General features: G+C 42.3%; 1 protein-coding gene across 3 annotated transcripts in view; it reads left to right on the top strand.

Moving 5' to 3' along the window:
- Positions 1 to 285: 285 nt before the first annotated feature.
- Positions 286 to 26,391, top strand: part of dlg2 (discs, large homolog 2 (Drosophila)) — a 168,379-nt gene continuing 142,273 nt past the window's right edge. For all 3 annotated transcript variants that reach the window (XM_062558238.1, XM_062558237.1, XM_062558236.1), the window contains exons 1-3: positions 286 to 1,432; positions 2,056 to 2,187; positions 22,042 to 22,184. In XM_062558238.1, coding sequence (XP_062414222.1) covers positions 1,414 to 1,432; positions 2,056 to 2,187; positions 22,042 to 22,184 — 294 coding nt within the window. In that variant the 5' untranslated portion in view covers positions 286 to 1,413. The remainder of the gene's footprint in view (positions 1,433 to 2,055; positions 2,188 to 22,041; positions 22,185 to 26,391) is intronic.

Below are 26,391 nucleotides of genomic sequence, written 5' to 3'. Positions count from 1 at the left end.
GCTTGTAGTAGTTAATAGTATATAAAATCTGTTTTTATTGCAGTCCAAACTTTGAGAAATTGTGCTTTTGAACTTGCAAATATAGGGCTTTTACTTTGGAGAAATCTCTAAAAATGTACACTAAATATGTTGCATTTACTGTACAAGAGTAGTCAGACTCGTCCTTAACTCATATACTTCAGTCATTGTCCTGAATATTTGATTAAATAGGTTGTATTCCGGTTACTTGCTCAATACCGTAAATGTCAGCTTAAACGTGCACTAAAATTCAAGTGTAGGCTGAGTTGACCACGGATATCCGAGTGTCGGCTGAGTTGACCGCAGTAGTACGGTTCAGGAGAAAATTCCGGCAATTACACTGTCACAATTTCACGGAAAATGAAAATATATGGAGTCATTTGAGACCCATGCATTTTCTCCCATAGTTGGCAGGCAGGTGTTTTCCCTTCAGCCAGGCGTTGCACCGGGAAAGTGTTTAATCTAGCCCCGCCGCAGGCTGCCGATGTAGCATGAATGCTAGCTAATTAACGTTAACTTAATGCACGACGCGGACATTAACGTTTTATCTATCCGTAGGAGCACCGTTAACGGGCTTTTTATTGTATGGCTTGACGTCGGCGGCCTCATTGGTGTACACAGTACACACGTCGCCCCCATAAGTCCACGCTCTAGACACCAACTCTGATGTGACTGTTCGTGTTAGCTAGCATGACCGTACGTGCATCGTTAAAGGAAAACTCGCGGATATTGATTTTTGAAACTCGAAATTTATTTTCCAGTTTTGAGTGTGGTGGAACAGTTCTTCGGCGATTTGGCTGATCAATTTATATGCACCATGGGGCAGAAAACCTGCTGTAGATTAGCTTCTCCCGATAGCACCGACCAGGGCACAGCTAGACGTGACCCCCTCCACACACACCCCGGCGGACACCGGGCCGGCATGCCCTACACTCTCTCCGGCTTGCAGTCTCTGGTCCCGCAATGTAACCCGTAAGTCCGAGGACATATTTTGGAAGCAGCAGTGAATCCATCATGACAAGGTGTTCTGCCAGCTATACAGAGCTCACGTGCAGACTGTTTTTAATGCAGCGGTTGGCCAGCGTTCTCACTCAGAGAACCCCTGAATCACTGAACGGTCACAGTGAATAGTACAGTATAGTTGAAGAAGCATCGCTGCAGGATATCATAACGGAGTTGCTTTTGGATTACTTAGATCTAGTCCGTGGAGGTCCTCAGTGGACACAGACCCTAGAGAACAAATCCCTTCCTTGTGGTACCTGGACTCCAGTTGTACAGCTTTGAGAGGAGCTACTTTCATCACAACACTCTCCGTTTTTTGTCATCCCACCAAGTGGAACAATTTGTTGACCTCTGACCTGGAAGCCTGAGCAAGAGTCAATTTTACAGTTAGCTATGCTTCTCACTAAAAAAGGTGAGTTACTGTTTTGAGAGTTTTTCAGGAGACTCCGTAAAAAGTATGAGTGACATCGCTAACATTGCATTAGTCCACAGTTCATAGTAACATTTAAAACTCAAGCCTAGTTGCTCAACCTTTTGCGTTCTTCTACACTCCAACATAATGGCTATTATCTTTAAAAGTTGTAAATTTGATAAAATTGCACTTTCTTGTTCTTCTGAGTTTGTATCCCTATGGTTGATATGCACTTATTGTAAGTCACTTTGGATAAAAGCTTCAGCTGAATAACATGTAATGTAATATAACCACAGCTCGTTCTTTCTTTGCAAAGTCAGCTCATTAAAGCCATTACGTTTTGTAGCTTGTAATAGCAAACTGCGAAAATCCTTGATTTCAACCCCATCAAAGTTTTTTGGGATTAACTGGAAAATGACTGCAAACCAGCTCGTACAAACCTAACAGGATGTCCCTATGGATGCTCATGTTGTTAAATTCAAGCAAATCTATGCAGCTTGCTTATGAAATCTGTTATCTGTCATATTTGTATCAGAATTATTACTGACACTATTACTGCTATTTTTATATGTGTATATATGGCACCAACGGTCATGTTGTCTTCTCTGCCCTATCCGCTGCAGATAAAGCTCGAGCGATTGGGCTCCTGGAGGAGTTCTGCACTAAACTGAGGAGGCCGGAGGAGCAGCAGCTCAGAACTGCTGTTCTCAGAGTAATGGGGATTTTCAAAAGCAACTTGTTCAAAGCTCTTCTTGGTAAGTCACTAAAGCTAGTAAACAATAATGTTGTGTTTTTCAGATTACCAATATTTTTGAAGCATTAAAAACACATGCTTCTGATGGTTCTATGCGGGTGCACCAGCACAGATGGATTATAATTACAGGAACTCAACCAATACCACTTCTCAACATTTTTAACAACATGGACATGATTGACTGAAGGAAACTATGCAGAATCTGGTTGGTTATTTTAAAATGAGCACTCACAATTAGCTGATGGAGAGAGAGCGAAGAAAAGAAGTATAACGAGTCTAAGAAGTCTTCCTTACTCCTGCTGAAGCTTCATACAGAACCATGCAGGCCAATACTTGCACCCACATGGGTTATGATGGACGAACTTCTGACTGGCTCAGTATTTCAGATTCAGCAGATTAAACCCTTTGTATAATATTTTATGAATTTGAACTGCAAAGGGGGAGTGTGTTCAGTGCCCTATTCCTCGTACGTGGCTCAACTTTCTCAAACTGTCTTGTTAGTTTAAACCAGAGGTCAGTCATTAGGATAACCATCCTATGTCAGAAGGCAGAAGAGTTGATTATTTAACAGTACAACGGCATATTTTTTCTCTGCAGACGAGCAGGAAATGATCCTGATCCTTAGATTATGTGTATTTGAGTTATTTCTGTTGGATGAAATGAACGTATTGTACATCTTTTACGTTGTTCATTCTGTACAACCATCGCAGACTGTCCATCATTGGGGAGGGATCCTCCTCAGCATCTGTAAAGGTTTCTTCCCTTTATTCTCCCCATCAAAGGCTTTTTCAATTTTGGGGAGTTTTCCTTTTGCTGGTGTGAGCGTTTCGGGACAGAGGATGTCACATGTATTCAGACTGTAAAACCATCTAAGGCAAATGTGAGATTTTGCGATATAGAAAATAATATTAATTGAATTAAATTATCACGAAAAACTGACACCGCCCCACTGCGACTACAAGCCCGATAAAGTATCGCAGACAAGTTAAATGCATAAAGTGTTGGGAAAATATATAGGCTAAATGCCTCATCACTCTAATCAATCAAATTATACTTCTTTAATTGCTGTGCCTGCTATAGGCTTCATGGAATGCATCATCATCCAATGAGATGTTGCTGGTGAAAATAATTATCTCAACTCTTTCAGAATAAGTAGATAAAAACAAGCCCAAAGAGTCTTGATACGAATGAATATGACGATATATGTACTAAATGCCCTTATGCATGATATTTATGTGTAGATTACTATATAAGACTAGAAAATGCATTTCCTCCTGAAAATGCGTTGGAATGCTAAAAGTTGAAATGAATTTCCGAAAAAAGCTGAAATGCAAAAAAGACAGAAATAAGAAAAGCTGAAATTAATTTCCAAACATCGCTGAAAGAAATAGAGATAAAAAAAGCTGGAATTAATTAATTAATTTTAGAAAATGCTGAAATATAGAAAGGAAAAAAAATGATTAAGAAAAAAATTCTAAGAATACAAAAACATACAGAAATGGCAGAAGTGAATTAAAATAAAATACAGATATTAGAAATAATGAAATGACTTTCAAAACATTGCGGAATATTCAGAAATGACAAAAGCTGAGATGAATTTTAAAAATGTATTTCTGGTAGTAATATTAGTGTAGTATTGGTTGTAGTTGTAATTGTGGTACTGGTAGTACTAACAGTAGGAGAAGTAGTAGTTTTAGTTTCAATAGCAGTAGAAAAGAAATAGTAGTGTTAGAAGTAGTAGTAGTACTAGTATTATCAGCTGTAGTACTAATAGCAATAGTCATAGTATTATTTGTATTAACATTAGTAGTAGTTGTAGTTGTATAAATACAAGTAGTACTTTTTTGTTATAGAGTAGTAATGTGTTGTGGAATATTTCAATAATAATACATTTACAGACAGCAATAGCTGTGGGTAGCAAGATGGATTCCAACAGTTCAGCAATGAGAGTGTGATGTAGGATGGGCTTACCGTCCGATTTAAGGAAAGCCCCAAAATCATGTACTACACCAAACGCATAGCGAGAGTCAGTGTGAACTGTGACTGTTTTACCCTTAGCCAGTTTACAGGCTTCGGTCAGAGCGATGAGCTCATCTGCCAGAGGTGACATGCCAGAGGACCTGAACACAGCACACCAGAGTCAGAAACAACAGCAAAACCAACACAATCTTCACCAGACTGTAAAACTAGAAGGATCGCGAGAGGCGGATCCATCCACATACATTACCATGTCGCTCTTAGTTAGTGGAGTGTTCACTAGGTCAGGACGAGGAGTGCACTGAGCTTGGAGCTCAGCCAAACAGTTGAGGTCCTCCCCATCCCCAGAAATAGGAAGTAAGGATGCAGGGTTAAGGTTAGTACAACGTTTTATTGTGACATTCGGCATGTCGAGGAGACATGGTACCGTAAATAGCGAGCCGCAGAAAGGTGAGAGGATTTCTGTTCGAGGAGAATCAAAGAAACCGCGTGCGGAACGAGCAGAGTGAGTGGTGCGTAACCCACTGTGTCACGTGAGGCAGTAGGCGCTTTTTCAGCCGCGGCCACAGCGCGCAAACATTGTGGCAGTCCTGCAGCGACAGGGTCGAGTTTTGCGGAGAAATACGCAACCGGGTGGATTTTATCACCATGCGGTTGAAGCAGCACAGAAGTCATGCAGCCCTGTCTTTCAACTACTGTTTGAGTAAATGGCTTATTCGTATTCGGCAGTCCAAGAGTCGGAGGAGTTTGCAAAGCACATTTCATTTGTGTGAAGGCCGCAAGACCCTCTTCAGTCCAGATTATTTTGTCGTGTGCTGTAAGATTTTTTCCATGGATTAGGTTTGATAACGGTTGTTCCATTTGTGAGTAGTTTGGAATAAATGATCACTTAATGAATAAGTGAGGAGTATGAGCACATGCCCAAAAAGGACATCATCTGTTTTTTGGTGTTGGGTTTCGGTATCGAAACGATCGCGGCGGCCTACGCTGCTTCAGCGTAAAACTCACGTGTGCTACAGCCACGATCTTATTCTACAGGTAGAATTCACGTTTGGTTAACTATAACAACGGTCTTATTTTACCCGGGTAGTCAATAGCGAGTGTTACGATCTCGGAGAATTTGTTCAGAGTGAAATTTCTATCGTACACAGTCCTATCTACCTTCGCAGAAAATAATGCATTAGAAATATCCCGGAATCATGTACTCAAAATAAAAATAACAAAATAATAAAAACACCCAAATGTTAAAAAATAATTGTAGGCCTATATTCCCCAGACTACAACAACCACTTGATCAGTCATCCGTTTCCCCTATGTTCAACTCTTACTGTTGCTTTATAATTTCAACTTCTTACCCGAGTTTGTAGAAATTAATTTGTTGTACCTTGTCATTGGTGATAAGCGTAGGCTCTGCACCCTTTATGCATACTGCACTGTGATGTCTTTTTCCACAATGTCAACAGGATGAATCCTTAATTCTGCAGTTTCTTGTTATGTGCCGTTGTCCTAGGAACACGTAGCATCTTCCCATCCTTTTTTAGAATATCCCGCCGCTCAGTCACATTGTGTGAGGGACAGTGTTCAGGTTTGTGCTCTGCACTGTCTAGGGTTGGGTTTCGTTTGAATTTGAGCGATTCCGATACCGATTCCTTGTTTCGATTCCGGTTCCCAGCGATTCTCGATTCCGATTCTTCTAAGAGGCAGGGTCAAAAAAGTTTAAGTTTAAGATATTTTAAATGAGCTAGCTAACCAAGGGTCTTTCTGAAGGAAATAGTCTGACCTTCTCCATCAATCAAACTTTACTATGAATTTCTAACAGGGCTGTTTTCAACTACAATATGAATATCAAACTATGAACTTGAATATTGTATAAACATTATAAATAACAGGGGTACACTTTCCTCCAGAGAGCTTTATTTTTGAAACCTCACAAAAACACATTTACACGTGAGTGTATGATACTGCAGGTACTTAAACGTTACCTTGCTCCCACTGATGGACGAACCCTTGGAATCAGAGGAGGAGGCAGCGCGTCAAACACGGGGCACACGGGGGGGGCGCACAACTCTCCCAACCTCAAATCAGGGACACTTTCGCTGACGGGGGGCTGCTGGCGGTCGACGCGGGGAGTGCTAGTACAACCTTTTTTTTTCTTTGCAGCGCCAGCCTCACTGCTCATTTTAACAAATAGGGCCGCTCCGCTCGGGCCACCCGGCACCCGTGCGCGCACACTGGTCTGATGCGTCACAAATTCACAACAACCGGGAGTTTTTTGCCAAGTTTTTGGTTTGTTTCGAAAAGTGTAACCACACTTTGGACCGCCGACGCACGCTATACATGTTCGATCGCGCTGTTACGCCAACACTTCCGGTGGACGCTTCTTCGTTGGTGTTCAGCGGTTTCTATTTCCGGTCGGCGCCGGCGGACTGAGAATCGAAACAAGGAATCGAATTTTAAACTTTTGAACGATACCGGGTAAATCGCAAAGCTAGTTTCGATTCCATTCGATTCTCGATACCCAACCCTAGCACTGTCACAAAATACACAATTCTGTGTTCGCTGGCTGGAGGTGTACAAATCAACAGCTGATGGCAGGCTCGGCCTTCTCTGTTTCAGCTCAAAAGTTGTGTTAGTCCTTTTAAATGGCTTATTGTGGCTCTGGTAATCCCTTTCTTTATTACCTCTGGTCAGCTCCATGGTTCTCATTTTGAAGAAATTCCATCTGGCCATTCATCACTCGCTTCTCTTTGTAGGTACACATTTTGTAAACTGTGTTTACGGCTAGAGCCGTATTAAGGACCAGACACTCCCTTACATGAGCCCCCCCCCCCTTTTTAACCCCTCTTCTAACCGCTTTTTTCCCCACTCACAGATGTCCTCCCCTCCCTTGGTTCCTTTTCCCCTGTCCTCCCTTTTCTAACCATGCTTCTTACCTAACGAACATGTTTTTTAAATCCGCCCCTCACAGAATTCCCACACCCTTACTGCCCCCCTCCTCTTTGCCTCACCCCCCTATCTAACCCTGCTTCTTTCCCCCAGCCAAATCCCTTCTATCAACTTCATCAACTATCTTAATTAAACCACCTACACCTCATAGAACTCCTCCCAAAATATCCTTCTCTCCACCCTCCTCCTCACCAAACTCTTTTTTTGAGTCCTCCCTCCTTGCCCGCGACCTGCCAGCTTGTGACACTAATATTACTAGTACTTCTTGTTGTACTTCTAGAGTTTGAACCGGTATTTATACTAAAATGACTTTTACTACTACTAATATTACTAGTACTTCTAGTATTTCAACTGGTATTAAAACTAAAATGACTCTCCTACTAATCAGTAGTAGTTAGGGTTGGGTATCGTTTGAATTTGAGCGATTCCGATTCCGATACCGATTCCTTGTTTCGATTCCGGTTCCTAGCGATTCTCGATTCCGATTCTTTTAAGAGGTAGGGTCAAAAAAGTTTAAGTTTAAGATGTTTTAAATGAGCTAGCTAACCAAGGGTCTTTCTGAAGGAAATAGTCTGGCCTTCTCCATCAATGTTAATTCTATGAACTTTTTATTAACTTTACTATGAATTTCTAACAGGGCTGTTTTCAACTACAATATGAATATCAAACTATGAACTTGAATATTGTATAAACATTATAAATAACAGGGGTACACTTTCCTCCAGAGAGCTTTATTTTTGAAACCTCACAAAAACACATTTACACGTGAGTGTATGATACTGCAGGTACTTAAACGTTACCTTGCTCCCACTGATGGACGAACCCTTGGAATCAGAGGAAGAGGCAGCGCGTCAAACACGGGGCACACGGAGGGGGGGGCGCGCGCAACTCTCCCAACCTCAAATCAGGGACACTTTCGCTGACGGGGGGGTGCTGGCGGTCGACGCGGGGAGTGCTAGTACAATCTTTTTTTTCTTCTTTGCAGCACCAGCCTCACTGCTCATTTTAACAGATAGGACAGCTCCGCTCGGGCCACCCGGCACCCGCGCGCGCACTGGTCTGATGCGTCACAAATTTACAACAACCGGGAGTTTTTTGCCAAGTTTTCGGTTTGTTTCGAAAAGTGTAACCACACTTTGGACCGCCGACGCACGCTATACATGTTCGATCGCGCTGTTACGCCAACACTTCCGGTGGACGCTTCTTCGTTGGTGTTCAGCGGTTTCTATTTCCGGTCGGCGCCGGCGGACTGAGAATCGAAACAAGGAATCGAATTTTAAACTTTTGAACGATACCGGGTAAATCGCAAAGCTAGTTCCGATTCCATTCGATTCTCGATTCTCGATACCCAACCCTAGTAGTAGTGGTACTAAAAATACTATTCATACTTACTACTATGAAAAGTCCTAGTATTTATGCTACTAATATTACTACTACAAATGATAACACTGTTATTATCACTTCTACTAGTAGTATTTCTACTACTATTAATACAAAACTACTACTAATGTTACAACAAATACTACTGTGACTAATTGTATTAGTACTACCGCTGATAATACTAGTATTACTAACACTATTCTGTTTTTTCTACTGCTATTGAAACTAAAACGACCACTACCGCTACTTCTTCTACTGCTAGCACTACCAGTACCACAATTACAACTACAACACTAATATTACTATTATTTTTATCTCCCAACCCCCCATCACCCAATTCCATCATTTCAAAATTTGTCTCACACAGCTGAACCATAATAGCTGATTAGTGGGGTCACATGACGCAGCTACAGTTGCATTCAAAATTATTCAACTCCCATTGCGTATTAGGCTTATTGGCAAATATGTACAATTTTTCAGCTGTTTGCAATAAACAAAGTAGACAAGAACAGTTGAAATAGTTCAATACGACTAATATTACCATGGTTTTCATCCAAATTCAACACAATATGCTACTTTTAATCACTATTGCAGTCTCAATTATTCAACCCCTTCATGACAAACATCTTCAGTAATTAGTAGAGCACCCTTTGAAATGATTCAACTCCCTGTATCAAGCACACCTGGTGCAACTAATCAAGGGCTTCATTAGTTCAGGTGTGCTTGAGATAGAACACATAAAGACCTGGTCTGGCTATGGGTTCAGAGAAGACATCATTGCCTTGCACAAACAAGGAAAAGGATACAAAAAGATAGAAAAGGCACTGAATGTCCCTAGAAATTCAGTTGGAAGCATAGTTTGCAAGTTAAAAGTTGAAGGAACAGTGGCTACACTACCTGGACGTGGCAGAAAGAGGAAGCTACCAGATTCCTGAGGAGGCAAGTGGTCAATAACCCTCAAGTGACTGCAAAACACCTGCAGCAAGACTTGGTGGCAGCAGACACTGAGTTTTCAGTTTGCACAGTAAGTCACATACTAAACACTGAAGGGTTCCATGCCCGGACAAGACGCACACCACTTCTGACCCAAAAGCACAAGAAAAGTCGGCTCCAATATGCTGAAAACCATATAAATAAACCACCAAAGTTTTGGAATTCTGTTCTGTGGAGCGATGAGACAAAACTGGAACTATTCAGGCCTATGGATCAGCGGTATGTCTGGAGGAAGAAGAATGAAGCATATGCTGAAAAGAACCCACTCCCTACAAATGAAACATGGCGGTGGCTCAGTGACGCTCTGGGGCTGCTTTGCTGCCTCTGGCACTGGAAACCTGCATTGTTTTGAGGGCACGATGGATTCATTGGACCTTGCAACAGGACAATGATCCCAAGCATACTTTAAAGTCCACTAAGGCTTGGTTTCAGAAGAAGAAATGGAAGATTCTAGAGTGGCCGTCACAGTCGTCTGACTTGAACCCCATCGAAAATCTCTAATGGGATTTGAAGAAGGCGGTTGCAAAATGCACACCAAAGAACATTACTGAACTGGAAGCCATTGTCCATGAGGAATGGGCTAACATTCCTCAGGAACGCTGTCAGAAGCTGGTGTCTATGCATCACGTTTGCAGCAGGTCTTAACAGCAAACGGGTGCTCTACTATGTACTGATGATGCTTGTCATGAAAGGGTTAAATTATTTTGAGACTGCAGTAAATTCATTAAAAGTAGCATTTTGTGTTGAAATTTGATAAAACCTTTGTAATATTAGTTTAATTGAAATACTTAAACAATTCTTGTGTAATTTGTTTATTGCAAACAGCTGAGAAATTGTATATTTTGCCAATAAACCTAATGTGCAATGGGGGTTGAATAATTTTGCTTGCAACTGTATGCTTTCTGTCAACAAACATGAAACCCCTCGCTCCCCGCCCACCCACTTACTGTTAATGACTCACTCTCTCTGCCTCTTTCCTCTCTCCCTTCCTCATATCCCTCCCTTCCTTCCCCTCTCTCCATTCCTAACCCCTGCTCTCTTTTCCTCCCTTTCTCTCTTCCTCCCTCCCTCTTTGTAGATTTCTCTTTTTCTCCCATAATTTCAAAATAAAACCCCCATGGAGGGAATTCTTACTGTAATCTTTGAGGCTTATCAAATAATAACTGCTTAGTTTGAATAACAAACATTCTGATGATTAACTGTACCTATTTTGTTGAAATACTTTCAAATTTGCTCTTTCAAATACTAGTACAACTACAAATATTACTAGTACTACTAGTAGTACTTCTACAACTGATACTACTATGACCATTACTACTTCTAGTATTTCAACTGCTATTAATACTAAAAAGACTTACTACTATAAAGAGTACTATTAGTTTTTATGCTGCTAAATACTTTAACTACTACCAATGAAACTACTATTACTATAAATACTAGTTTTTCTACTACTATTAATACAACTACTACTGATGTTACTACAAATACTATGACACTAATACAATGACTAATAATATTAGTACTACTGCTGATAATACTAGTTCCACTACTAACACTATTCTTTTCTTCTTCTGCTATTGATAGTAGATATTACTACATTTAAAAAGAATTCTTAGCAGAAACTGAAAGCCGACAAATGTATTTCCGTATTAATTCTTTATTTCCCAAAAATTCCTTTCAGCTCGTCATTTCTGTATTTTTAGCAAATCTTTAAAAAAAAAATCAGCTTTGTTTATTTCTGTGTTTTCCACAATTTAAATTTATTTTTATTTTGTATAGCCCAAAATCGCAAATTACAAATTTGCCTCAGAGGGCTTTACAGTCTGTACACATGGAACATCCTCTGTCCCGAAACCCTCACATCGGCACAGGAAAAACTCCCCAAAATATGAAAAACCCCTTCAATGGGGAAAAAAGGGAAGAAACCTTAGGGAGAACGTCAGAGGAGGGATCCCTCTCCCGGGATGGGTTTCCATGTGTACTTAACGGATTACAGGAGCCCTCCTGAGCTTTAAATCTGATACATTATCTGTTGGGGCTGTTGAGTTCAGAGTTCAAATCCTTAACCTTTTTATGTTCTCTCATCAACACATTAATTTTAACATCTTTTTTTCTCTTATACACTCATGTCTAATATGTTTCTTCAATGACAATGACATAATCCCAACTCGGAGAAAGAGGCTTTTAATGATACAGACAAACAATGTCTGTGTACTTATTCCACTCAACTGCTATTATATGTGACATTCTCACCTCAATTTGTTATGAAGTGGAGGTGTACTAATGTGTGAATGTCGACTAAACAGATGGAGTTGGAGATCCAGTAGAGGGAGCCAAAATACTGGGTTTACTATTGTTTACGTCCATCTTCTGCTCAACATTCTGCTTTTGTCAGGAACAATTAAAGAACAGCTCACATCATAGTTACACTAGTAAATCATAAGTGGTTGTCTAGATCTGTCTAAAGGCATTTAGTTTCTTAATTTTCTGTATTATCTTTGAGCTCTGTAGTATGCTTACTGATGAAAAGAGTTGTATAATATGAACATTTCTTGTTATGTAATACTAGATGTGCATCTGGTGTGCTTCATGATCGTAATAGCAAGTTATTCCTTCCACACGTATGAGGTCAGACACCCTCACCACCCAGACCAGAGGTCACTAACTGGCGGGCCGCGATCTGAGTCCGGACCCAGAAAGCTGTCCCATTCAGACGCGGACCAAAAGCTAAAAAAAATGACGGCTGTGATTTAAACGTGACAGCGCACTTGACGACCGGCGCAGCTTTGGTCGTCTTTACGGTAGTGGTTTAAAGCACAGACCTATTGCATTCAAGTTAAACCATCCATGATACTATTCGACCAATCGAGTCTTTGCATTCCAGGCAGGATTAGATATCGTCTCTGTTACCACCCGGCTCAGAGGTGGCGACGAAAAGGGAGGGCACACGCAAACATTGTACATATATAGTTTATTTGTAGGTGAGGCGGGTGCCGCAGGCCCAGCCGTGAGAGAGAGAGACTCCTCAAAGTGAGGTCTTTTATTCTCCTCCTGGAGGTCCCAATCAGTGTAATTTGTGGGAGGCCCGAGTCCCAGCTCCTCCCACCAGGAAGCTCATGGCAGGGCTGAGTCACAGCCAGCTGAGTTGGAGGGTCGTCAAATCTCGTACTGCAGACAGACGAGAGAGGTAACAGCAAATTATAAATATAAAGAGGCTAGAGCTATATGGGTTAAAACCCAAAAAACTTGTAAAGTAGATTTAAAGAAGATAAAGTTAATGTATAATGCTTTACTAATTTATAATTACTTTCAGCTAAAAGTAATATCTTTGGACAGAGTCCATGAATGTTGACAATAAAAACGACAACAGCAAACACATTTATTAACTTTTCTTGCATAGGATATATGCTGGTTTAACCGTAAAATATTACATGTGTCCACGCTAGAGTAGCTTAATGTCAATACACACACATTGTTCTCCTTCTGCTTGATGCTTCCTCCTGGCTCCATAAAACACAACTAAATGTAAAGTCAGTTTATAATCACACCACAAAACAAAAGGAGCAAAGGAAGTTCAGTTTTTTGTGTATTTATTCTATTATGTTACTGACTTAGAATGTGATGTTTCAGGTGCATAAATTGTATGCCTGAGATCACTTCTAAAGTGTGTGTGGAATGTGTGTAACTCAAAAGCAGTAAATTGCCTCCACACCGCCCCCTGGCGGTTTTTAAGGGAGTGGCCCCAGTGCCCGATTTTATGTTAAACAGGGAGACTTAAAAGTTAAAAATGTAGTTACTTCATATGATTTCAATACTTCCAAATAGCATTTTGGCTTAGAAGCAGGAGACTGGGTTTTGAATCCCACACCTAACACTCTACTTTTCTCTTTTTTCTTTTTTTCTTTTTCATTTTTGATGAGACCTGATGACATGTAAAGTGAAATTAAAGTCATAGCGCCACCTACTGGTAACAGGAATTCAGATTTTCAAGTAAACCGAAGGTGCTTTGAGGTACTTACACATGTGCAAATTGTAACTAATTGTGACACACACATTTAGAGTCAAAGATGTAGTTACCGGATGTCATTTTACTGGGGTTAGCTTCACTTCCTGCCATGTCCTGTGATTGTCTGCAGTGTCGATGATTGTTTCCACAATTGTCCAATCACCTGCACCTCCCTTGTGTATTTGAGCCCTGTGTGCCTGGTGCCCCTTGTCGCGTCATTGTTTACTGTTCGCATGTCGTCGGTGTTTGTCCCTGGTTCCTGTCTGTGTTTTTGACACGTTTTGGATTCATTATTTAAGCTATAGCCTCATTTATAGCCTCTGCTCTGAAAATTGAATACCCGTAATAAAGATGTAATAACTTTGTAATTATTTAATCTATTTGGACAATTTATTTTCTGTAGGCTAAAGAGGAACCTATGTCAGTGGGAAGTTTTGGAAAAATGTCTGCATATATGTCACTAATTAATTAATAAATGAAGATGGCACACAGTTATTTTTTTAAAAGTCCGCCTGGAAAAAAACGTAGCGTGTATCCATCACTATAAAACATTGAGAACGAAGGCTAGAAACTCATCAATTTCAACGCCCAGGTTGTGGACAGTATTACTGTATGTGGAAAGTTTTCATTTGATTGAGTGAAGCAGAACAAATCTACTTTAGTACAGAGAGTTCGAATTTGAATTTTCTCATCTACCAAACTATATATTTTACCTGTATATTATTTACAGTGTTCAATATATCCAAATACAACATTTTAAGGCTTTTGCTCAGTCCGCGGGGTCCATCCAGTAAGAACTTTACAGCTCGTCATGCCACTGTGTGAAGCAGCTCTTGGTGGAGCTGAGGCAGAGGGGGACCTCACAACTTCTGCAGTAGAAGGTTGTTTTGACCCTTTTTTTGCTAGCATTGGCACACCTTTGGCAAAACCTCCTTATCCTCCCTCCGGTCGTGGGAAAAGGGCATGCAAGAAATGCTGGGGTGGGGACACTGGGGCGGGGGCGGTGGGCCTCCTGAGCTTTTGGCGAATGCCATCATTTCCATGGCCAGCCTTGGCTCAAAGGCTTTATTTGGGTGGGGTCCTTCATTCCTTTGAAAATCTCCTTGTGGAGGATGTAGGCGTTGACAACCGCAATGTCCATGAAGTGAAAAAACAGGGTCTTGTACCACTTCATTGTCTTGTAGCGGACGCTGTATGTTCCGATAAGGGCATCGGACAAGTCCCCACCACCCATGTAACTGTTGTAGTCAACAATTGCGTCTGGAACCTAGGGTTGCGCGGTGTACCGGTACTAGAAAGGTACCGCGGTACCCTTACGCTTAAAACGGTACGGTTCTGACTATTTTTGGTACCGGTACTTTATTCAAAATGCGCACTCAGGGCGCACTCAGTGGTCCGTTCCCTGTCCGGCTGCCTGCACGCATTGACTGGGTGGGCGGGGCTTCCAGCTCACGTGCAACAGGCAGCCGTCACTCACAGAGTCATTTTGTGCAGGAGCTGTTGCCCACTGTCCTTGGCTTGTTGAAAGAAAAGATGCCAGAAGTGAGATCTGGAAATACTTTAGATACTAATATTTATTATTTTACGCATTTTTTTAGTCTCAAAAAGAGGAAATGTCCGAGTAAAAGATGATGTCTGCTAGGTCTTGTGTTGCATTTGCTGATATTTGACTGTTGTTGTCAAGCTAGCTAACACAGCTACAGGGATGCAATCTCTCAGTTTCCCCGTGTGACTCACGTTTTATTTTCGTGCACGTAGTGTTCACCCCCCCCGTCGGCCGTAGCGTTCAAAGAAGCCAACGCGAGAGCACTTAATAGTAGCATCAATGTCCGTCTTATAACCAGCTGCTAACGAGACGTCTTGCTAGCAGCTAAACTTAGTGAAACCTGTTGAAATCCGCTTACTTTGTTTATGACAACCCAGCAAGTCAACGTGTAACGAGCTCATTCCACCATCTGGGAGCCAGGACAGCAAAGAGTCGCAATCTCGCCGAGTGCTTTTCTCTCAATGAGGGAGGAACAAGCAGCTTAGCAGATGCAGAGCGGAGTGTGCGGGCTGGAATGTAGGGTTTCACCATGTCCTGAATGTAGACTGGACCCGATCTATTCACAGCACAGTATGTGAGAACCAATGTTTTGAACCGGATGCAGGCGGCCACTGGTAACCAGTGAAGAGAACGGAGAAGTGGTGTGGTGTGGCAGTATTTCGGATGGTTGAAGACCAGTCAAGCTGCTGCATTCTGAATAAGCTGCATTGGTCGAATGGCGGTAGCAGGGAGACCTGCCAGGAGAGAGTTACAGTAGTCAAGGCGGGAGATGACAAGAGCCTGAATCAGTACCTGCGCCGCCTTCTGAGTGAGAACGGGTCGTATTCTTCTGATGTTGTAGAGCGTGTATCTACAGGATCGTGTTGTCGCTGTGATGTTGGCAGTCAGGGAGAGTTGGAAATCAAGTGTCACGCCGAGGTTCCTAGCAGTCGGAGTCGGCGTTAACACGGAGTCGCTGAAGATAACAGTCAGGTCCTGAGTGGGAGAGTTTTTTCCGGGGAAGAAAAGTAGTTCGGTCTTGTCGGGGTTGATCTTCAGGTGATGAGTGGACATTCACTGGGAGATGGTCTGGGAGTCAGTCAGACATGCAGAGATCTATACCGCCACCTAAGTGTCAGAGTCAGGGAAGGAGAGAATTAGTTGGGTGTCATTGGCATAGCTGTGGTAGGAAAAACCATGCAAGCGAATAATGGAGCCAAGAGAGTTGGTGTAGATTGAGAAGAGGAGGGGACTCAGGACGGAGCCCTGAGGAACTCTAGTAGTGAGAGGACAAGGTTCCGACACCGATCCTCTCCAAGTCACCCGATAGGTGAGGCCGTCAAGATAGGATGAGAGAAGAGAGAGCGCGGATCCTGTGACACCAAGTTCTTGAAGGGAGGAGATATGGATCTGGTGGTTTACTGTGTCAAATGCTGCAGAAAGGTCCAGAAGGAGGAGGTCCGAGGAGAGAGAGGCGGCTCTAGCAGCGTGGAGTTGCTCTGAGACAGCGAGGAGAGGAGTTTCTGTGGAATGGCCTGCCTTGAAGCCGGACTGATGGGGGTCAAGGAGGTTGTTACGGTGGAGATAGGAGGAGAGTTGGTTAAAGATAGCTCGTTCAATAGTTTTGGACAGAAAGGAAAGAAGAGATACCGGTCTGTACTTTTTTTCTTCAGAAGGGTTGAGGTTGGGTTTCCTCAGGAGTGGGTTAACTCTTGCCTCCTTCAGAGAGTTGGGAAAACAGCCAGATAACAGAGGATTGTTAATGAGACAGGTGAGGAAAGGAATAAATAGGAAGACAAATGCAAAACAACGAGCACTTTGACACCCTAATCAGATAGATGATAGGACACACTAGCAGTTAAAATTAATCTAAAATAGCAGAATATCAGTGAGAACTGCAACTAAAGACGGAAGCTAGTAGTCAAGTTAGCTTAAAACAAGAAACTGTAGCAAATAAAGCAAGTAGCAGTCAAGTTTCACTTAAAAACAGCAGAAGCAACAACAAGTTTAGCAGACTAGCTTGGTCAAAGAAAAGATACTCAACCCAATTTCAAGTCTCCTGGATGTCTGAAGATCTGGCAGAAGAGATGCACACAAGCTTGTCCTTCATGAACTGCTTGATGCCGATGCAGGCTTTGCTCGCAACCATCCTTTCATCAATAGAAATATTGCGATATGGTTGGAAATGGGTTTTGCAGGCGTTCACCATCGCTGTGTAGAGCGGCTTGATTTTAAAAAGTCGGTCATACTCAGCAGAGGTTTTTTTTGTTGTTGTTCCGGCCGATTCCCGGAGACCCTCAAGCCTTGTCGTCGTCCCGGCCGACCCCCGGAGACCCTTGAGCCTGGCCGCCGTTGCGGGAGCCCCCCGGAGCCCCCCACGCCTAGTCGTCGTCCCGGCCAACCCCCGGAGAACCTGACGCATGCCCGCCGACATCCGAAGGCTCCCCGGCTGCCGGACCGCCCGCCGGAGTCCCCCGGGTGGACCATTAAAGTTGGGTCCTCGGCCTCCCGCCCCTTTTCTTCTTCGTCCCTGGTTCTGCCCTCCCCTTAGGACCGTCTGGAATTCGGTCCTTGATAGGGGGGGGGGGGGGGGGGGGGGTTCTGTCACGGTTTGGGTTTTCTTCCTGTTTTATTTTGTAGTTTCATGTCTTGTGTTCCTGGGGTTAGCTTCACTTCCTGCCTTGTCCTGTAATTGTCTGCAGTATTGATGATTGTTTCCAACTGTTCACCTGCACCTCCCTTGTGTATTTAAGCCCTGTGTGCCTGGTGCCTCTTGTCGCGTCATCGTTTACTGTTCGCATGTCGTCGGTGTTTGTCCCTGGTCCCTGTCGGTGTTTTTGACACATTTGGGATTTATTAAAGAACACTCTTTGGAAACTCTGTGTCTGAGTCTTCCCTGCCTGCTTGCACCAGCCGTTGTGACACACAGTACAGTACATCTACGAATAGATGTTGAAAAAACTTTCACTTTTAAACCAGTTTGCAACCAATTTGCAACCTCTTTTCAACGTCGGGTCATAGACCTCTTTTAAACGTCTCTTCAACGTCTCTTCAACGGATAAATTGCTCGCTGGAAAAGTACAAGTTACACACAGTCACAGTTGTCATGTCAACAGCCCTTAACAAGTAAATTGAATCCGGATTGTATACCTGAAATCAGCTCCATTGCCCTCATTGTCACTCAATAATTCAGAATGCACAGAACACCCCTCAGTTGCAGATTCTTCTAGTCAACATGTTAATTCAATTCAAATTCAAATCATTTTATTTTGTTCAACCCAAAATTAAAAATAAGCCTGAAGGAGCTTTACAGTATGTAAACATGCAGCATCCTGTCCCAAGACCATCACATCGGCACACGTAAAACTCCCTTCAACTGGACAAAACCTAAGGGAGAACAGCGGAGGAGTAGGTGTGTACAGAAAGAACAACTTAAAGATGTACAGTACGTTCAATTCCTACGACAGAGATTATTCAAATATTCAGAGTAGTACACCAGGTGTACGGCAGGACAACTGCAGTGGCAAACTCCATCCACAGGAACCTGTGTGGAGGGAAGAACAAAGACTTTAGAGAAAAGGCAAAGTTTGTAATTTGGGTTAACGATGACAGTAATAAAAAAGTGACTAATAATACATTACATGTCATACTGACGCTTTTATCCAAAGAGACTTACAATAAGTAACAATAATAATGATAACAGCAGCATGTGTTTTATAACTCATTTATAGATTGTTTACTTATTACATTATACACAAGGAAACAATTCATCTGCAACTTATGGCATTTCTGGAGTAACATTTCCAGGTATATTACACAGTACCATACTTAACAATGTTGCTTTAAGCATGCAGTAACTTACAATGTGTTGGCTAGCTTGTTTACAGGCCACAACTTGAATTCAGCTGCGACTGGGGTGTTTAGGCCGCGTTGCTTTGAAAACGTGTATTTTCTACATGAAATGGGAACGGCAATAATATGATATGGGTATAGCAACACCCTAACGCATTAGCAACACCAAACACACGGAAAATATTCTATGATGTTTACTTTTGGTCCAGTTCATGTTGAACGCTAGCATGCTCCAAGCTAGCATGCTAACTAGCAAACTATCTGTGCTAACGCTAACTAGCTTACTGAAACCAACAGTCTTTCCCGTATCGAGTGGGCAGCACAAGTAAAATAAGTGGTTATAGTTTCAGGTGTGCTTCATTCAATCACTCACATACTTACAGAGTATTTAGGCCGGTAGCCGTGGTTGTAACAGCCCGTTCACGTTGCTCTGCTCTGGGACACACTTCCCCTCGCGCTGCACCTGGTGGAAGCGCTGCAAGAACTTGCGCATGCGCGTTACAGATGAAAGCAGAGTAATTCAAGTAACGTTTGAAACGGCCCACATTATTTTGTCCTTAAAGGATACTGTTAACGACACACACTCTGTATTTCCATATTCTTAAACGCGTTGAAATTATGTCTTTGCGTAGACCAAATTTCGCCGACCAGTTTATTAATTATTATGATAATCTTAACGATATTATTGTGTCTCTTTCAACCGTATGTTACAACATGACACATAATCAAGAAATGTACCCTTTTCTAGCACGTTGATGTTTCACGCACTTTTTGGCCGGTTGAAAAGACGTTGAAATGAGGTCTTAGACGTTCAGACCTCATTTCAACTCGATTTCAACCATATTTCAACGTTAAAATGATGTCTTGTGCTCACTGGGTGGCATGAACTGTGGATTCAGTAAATCAGGGGCGAGTGTAGTCACCTACTGCTGCTAACACATCCCGTCAGACCAGGATTATTTTTTTATATCCGTTAATGAACTTTTCTCCTTTTGTTACCCTGGTAACCGCTGTCATTACAGACGGTTGCGTCGATTCTTACTGTGAAAATCTACGTACTTCCGGTTTAGCGGTTTGCTTCGTATTTTCATTTGATTTCAGCTGGGTTTGCATCTGTTTTGTCCGTCTTCATCATTCTTGTTTAGCGCGTTCGTTCACCCGCTCATCACTCAATCGATTTAGTGACCTTTGGTTCCTGGGCACATTTTTTTTACTCAGTAACGGATATGATTTAAAATGTAGCGAAGTACAATACTTCAAACAAAAAATACTTAAGTAAAAGTAAAATTACAGATTTAAAAAAATACTTTAAAAATTAGAAGTACACAAAAATACTACTCAATTACAGTAACGCGAGTAAATTTAATTCGTTACTTTCCATGAAATCAGAGAAGCTAAGCTTCTTTTGCTTAAAATACACTAATGAGAAAAACTTAAATACAAGGTAGTAGCAGTTGTAGAAGTACTACTAACATTAAAAACATTACTAACATTGGACTAGTGTTTGAAAGAGCAATAAGTATTTCAAAAAAACTGTTTCATTCTGAGCTTCATGGTTAAGGTAGAGATAATCATTGAGGCTTTTATTTTGAAAAGATGAAATTGTTTGGGGAGGGCAGACAGAATGGTTGTTATTCAAACTAAGAAGTTATTAATTGATAGGCCTCATCAAATATTACAGTAAGAATTCCCTCCATGAGGCGTTTATTTTGAAAAAATATATAAGATTGGAAAGAGAAAACTGGAGAGGGAGGAAGAAAGAAAGGGAGGAAAAGAGGGAGAGGGGGTAAGGAATGCAGAGAGGGTGAGGAAGGGAGGGATGTGAGGAAGGGAGAGCGAGACAGAGAGAGAGATAGGGAGAGACAGAAAGTGAGTGATTAACAGTAAGGGGGGGGGCAGCGAGGGGTTTCATAATGTTGATCTGTTGACGGAAAGCATAGCTGCGTCATGTGACTCCACTAATCAGCTGTTATGGTTCAGCTGTGTGAGACGTTCAGAGTGCAGCGCACGTGTAAGTATCTTCGGCAACGGAGCAACTGGGTTCATTAACGAGCTGATCAAAGGATCAAAGGGCAGAGAGCATAATAGTGATAAGAAAATACTGATGATTCCGGAATTTGTATATACAGTGGGGAGAACAAGTATTTAATAGTTGGAATTTTTGTCCACTCCTCCATACAGACCTATCGCCAGATTTTTCAGGTTTCGGCTTTCGCTGGGCAACATGTAATTTAGGACTGCCTCCCTAGTTGATCTTTTAGATGATCTTCATCAGTCTGAAGACCTCCTGCTGGATGTAGCTTCCACCGCCCTTCTTACTTCTGCCATGCCAAGCTGTGCGAGTGAGCTTCTTCATATTGGAGAAGTTTTCTTCCAGCTACACTTGCTACATTTTCTTTGTCAACCCTCGCCCACCCAGCTCACCTGTTGGGCCGCATCCATCCCCACACTCGTTCCTTCACCCACGTCACCCACCTTCTGAAGCCCACCCGTCTGCCCTTCCTTTCCGACATCCACGGTATCCCCCTGGTTCTGGTCCTGGATCGAGCAGTTCTCCTCTGGACAAGCCCTTACCATGTGTCCCTCGCTACCACAATATACATAAAACATTACATACTTAAAATCCTTGATTACCAAGTTGAGAACCTTGTCTCTGTTGAGGACTATGCGGAGTCTCCTGTGAGATACGTGTCTTGGCAAAGGAGACCTGCATCCTTACACAAATGCACCATAACACACACCATAAAGATGTAAATGTATCGATTAACCTCACGCTAGGACTGAGAGAGAGAGAGAGAATCTGGGAAAAATGGGAAGATGTGCGACATTAAAGGCTAACTAGAAGCTAAGAATGCTACAACATGGTGGACCTAACCTTTCCTGTGAGATCAGAACCGATTAAACCTGCAGACTCTAAAGAACAGATCGAGTCCAGATTTACGGGTACAGGAGATCGGAGAATGGTAATTTCTGCAATTGGAACAGCAGCTGACTTGATGATGTCACCACAGCAGCTGGTCTTGCTAATTCATTTAATACAGTTTTTCACTTTAAAGTTTATTGTTTCAGGTTCAGGTTAAACTTTCTCTACATTTAATGAGTTTCTTTTAGTTTGCTGTGTTGACTGTGGAGAGGTTAACCAACACATGAATCATCTAAAATCTCTGTGTCCACAGATATACAGGAGTTCTATGAAGTGACCCTGCTAAACACACAGACGAGCTGTGAACAAAAACTGGAGGAGGTCAACTGCATGGCGGACAAGTGGGAGCAGAGTGTTTCTTTACCAATGTCAGAGCTTGCCTCTCCAATGGAGAAGGTGAGTCTCCATCAGATGTAAACATCAGACATTCGTGGACCAAAGAATACTTAACTATTTTGTCTCCTGAAGATATTCAAAAAATGCTGAATGAATCAGCTGACCTGATGGATATGAGGTCCAAAAGCATTTAAATTAGGGCTGTCAATAAATAAACAAAAAAAACTAATTAATCTCAAAATTTCAGTAGTTTAGATTAATTTAAAAGTCTTAAAAATGAACAAGTAATAACTTCAGAGAGTGTGTATTTTAGACAGTGCTGTTTGATGTGGGTTTTTTTTAACACAAACTACACACGTTTCCCAGGCAGAATTCCACCAGGTAGAACATATTGAACTAGCGACTGCTGTCCTTGTGCAGTTTGCTGTGGTCTCAACTTTCCATTATTTGACGGCTGAGTGGAAATCTCTTGTACCCTCAACACCTCAAAAGGTAAAGAAAGCCCACCAGCGTCTCTTCTTCCTGAGGAGACTGAAGAAGGCCCATCTGTCTCCTCAGATTCTAGAGAATTTCTACCGCTGTACCATAGAGAGCATCCTTACAAACTGCATCTCTTTATGGTATGGCAGCTGCTCTGTCGCGGACCGTAAATCACAGAGGGTGGTGAAAACTGCCTAAACCATCACCGGTTCCTCACTCCCCACCATTGAGGCTGTCCAGAGCAAGAGATGTCTGTGGAGGGCACGCAGCATCCCGACATTTAGCAAGGATGTTTTCCAAACCACTGTCTTTTGGTTCTCTGCAGACTGTGTGCCATTAGAAATGTGTTGAAATGGAAGTAGCGTAGCAGCTACCAACATGTTACGTGCACTATCAGGGTCTAAAGTCGTCACTTTGCCACTCATCCCCTGACACGTCAAACAAATTATTTCGCACAGTTCTCCGCGCCACTGTCTTCCAATGTAGCTCTCTCCATCTTCAACTACCGACTTGATTTTGAATCGTATAACATCAATCTGTTGAAGAGATGGCACGCCCCTGACAATCCTCCGATGGCAGCACTGATGGTCGAAATCGCAGATCATGGTACAGGTACCTCTGGGCCCCCACTTGAGCCCGACCCACCGGCAAGACATTGTGGAACTGACTAGGCAGTTTAAAGATGTGTTTTCAGACGAAGGAGAAATGTGATTCAACATGACATCAACAAACCTGGAAAAAGGGTAAGGCTCAGACCCTATCGCATCCCCCGAGGCAAAAAGGGAGACATTACAGTTCATGTCATTTAGCTGATGCTTTTATCCAAAGCGACTTACAGTAACTGCATTTCAACCATAAGTATACAAACTCAAGAGAACAAGAAACAAGAAAGTGCAATTTACAACTTAGTTATAGAAAAGAGGCAGTACAATTTAAGTGCTACAATTTGTTAGAGGTGTGTCTTTAGTTTCTCTTTGCGGTTCTGATGTCATCAAAGAGCTCGTTCCACCATTTCGGGGCAAGGATAGCAAAGAGTTGTGATCTTGTAAAGTATTTCGCAGTTAGGGAGGAACATGCAGCTTGGCACATGCAGAGCGGAGTAGAGTGTGTGGGTGTGGATGTAGGGTTTGACCATGTCCTGAATGTAGACTGAACCTGATCCATTCACAGCATGGTACGTAAGTACCAATGTTTTGATCTGGATGCAGGCAGCCACCGGTAATCAGTGTAGAGAGCGGAGGAGTGGAGTAGTGTGGGAGACCAGTCGAGCTGCTGCATTCTGGATGAGCTGCAGTGGTCTAATGGCAGTATCAGGGAGACCTGCCAGGAGAGAGTTGCAATAGTCAAGGCGGGAGATTAGTAGCTGCTCCACCTTCTGAGTGAGAAGGGGTCGTATTCTTCTGATGCATGTATCTAGAGGATCTTGTTGTAACTGTAATGTTCGAAGTCAGGGAGAGGTGGCTATCATGTGTCACACCGAGGTTCCTAGCGGTCAAAGTGGGCGTTAACATGGAGTTGCCAAAGTTAACGGCCAGGTCTTAGGAGAATCTTTTCCCGAAAAGAGAAATAGTTTAGTCTTGTCGGGGTTGATTTTCAGATGGTGAGAGGGCATCCACTGAGAAATGTCAGTCAGACAGGCAGAGCTCTGTGCCGCCACCTCAGTGTCCAAGTGAGGGAAGGAGAGAATTAGTTGGGTTTCATCGACATGGACATGGAGAAACCATGCGAGCAAATTGTTTATTGTTATTGTTTATTGGTAAAAGGATCCCCATTAGCTGTCACCAAGGTGGGACAAGCTAGTCTTCCTGGGGTCCAAAAAAGAACATCACTTAATGATAAACTAAAACCAATAAAACATTATACATTTTAAACAGTCCTAAATATTTCCAAATATATTATTACATTAACCATTTCATTCATACATTAAATATGTCCATTCCCTACTCGTTGCATGATTTTAAATATTGAATTCTCATATAATACTTGAAAGAGACTTTGCTATTTATTTTTCGTATATTCAGTGGACAATTATTCCAATGATTGATGGAACGATAAATAACTGTTCTCTTTAAAGCATTTGATTTTGGGTGTGGTTACATCATCCGGCCATACCTCAGCTGATTGAGTCAAATGAGAATGCATCCGATCACACCTAACTATCTGGTTATATAAGAAAGCTGGTTGAGAAGAAAAGACAATATTTCTGAAAAATGTAGTTGTATTGAAAAACCAGCCTGTTCTCTACCGTTAACCATGAGAGTCGGCGGTGCAGACTGATCGCATTTGTTCTTATGTGACAGTGTAATACTAACCTGGCAGCTTTGTTTTGGGCGGTTTGTAATTTATTTAATTGACCTTTAGATGTAGATGACCATACAGGTGCACAATAATCTAGGTGACATAAAATTAAAGATTTAGCCACCTGTCCCACAATGTGTGTAGGGACATAATTCATTTCATTTGATTTTGTTTAGCCCAAAATCGCAAATGACAAATTTGCCTCAGAGGGCTTTACAGTCTGTACACATGCAACATCCTCTGTCCCCAAACCCTCACATCGGCACAGGTAAAACTCCCCAAAATATGAAAAAACCATTCAATGGGGAAAAAAGGGAAGAAACCTTAGGGAGAACGTCAGATGAGGGATCCCTCTCCCGGGATGGATAGACTGCAATGGAAGTTGTGGCGTACAGAATCAACAATGTAAAAGATGTACAATACATTCAATTTCTCTAACAGAAATGATACAAGTAATTGCAAGTTGCAGAACAAGTGTACGGCAGGACCACTGCAGGGACAACCACCATCAAGTCGAACCACCATCCACAGAGGCTTCTGTGGGGAGGGAGAGCAGAAAGATGTTGGTTTATGATGACAGTAATATTAATCATATTTAAAGTAATGGTGATGGCAGCAGCAGGTGTCAGCAGAGCCATGCCAGGAGTCAGAACCGGGGTCCGCACAAAACTATGATCCACGGAGACCTGCTAGGCGAGACAGCACAAAAAACCCTCGGAAAGAAGCTTAATTAGTGATGTACATTAATAAAACATGGATGATTGTGGAAGGAGAGAGTGAGAGTGTGAGAGTGAGAGAAGGGCTCGGTGTGTCCTAGGAAGTCCCCCGGCAGTCTAAGCCTAGAGCAGCTTAACTAAGGGCTTGCTCAGGTTAGCCTGGACCAGACCTAACTATAAGCAATATCAAAGAGGAACGTTTTAAGCTTTTCTTAAATGAACTGACCGAGTCTGCCCCCCGGACTGAAAGTGGAAGCTGGTTCCACAAAAGAGGAGCTTGTTAACTGAAGGTTCTGGCCCCCATCCTACTTTTTAAAACTCTAGGAACCACAAGTAGCCCAGCATCTACGAAGTGCAGATGCCTTGTAGGGCAATACAGTGTAACAAGCTCTTTAAGATAAGACGGTGCCTCACCAGCAAGTGCCTTGTAGGTGAGGAGAAGTACCTTAAATTCTATTTTTGATTTAACAGGAAGCCAGTGCAGAGAAGTTAATACAGGAGTTATATGATCCTATTTCTTAGTTCTTGTTAATACACGTGCATTCTGAATCAGCTGGAGAGGTTTAAGCGATTTACAAGAGCAGCCTGATAACAAAGAATTACAGTAATCCAGTCTAGAAGTAACAAATGCATGAACTAGTTTTTCTGCATCACTTTGAGACAGGAAGTTCCTGATTTTCGATATATTACGTAGATGAAAAAAGGCAGTCCTTGAAGTCTTCTTTATATGAGAGTTGAAGGACATATCCTGGTCGAAGAGAACTCCAAGATAT

Source organism: Pungitius pungitius, chromosome 16 (assembly GCF_949316345.1).
Source record: "Pungitius pungitius chromosome 16, fPunPun2.1, whole genome shotgun sequence".
Classification (NCBI taxonomy): Eukaryota; Metazoa; Chordata; class Actinopteri; order Perciformes; family Gasterosteidae; genus Pungitius; species Pungitius pungitius.
The sequence above is the reverse complement of the archived record's forward strand: the minus strand, read 5'-3'. Positions and strand labels throughout refer to the sequence as shown.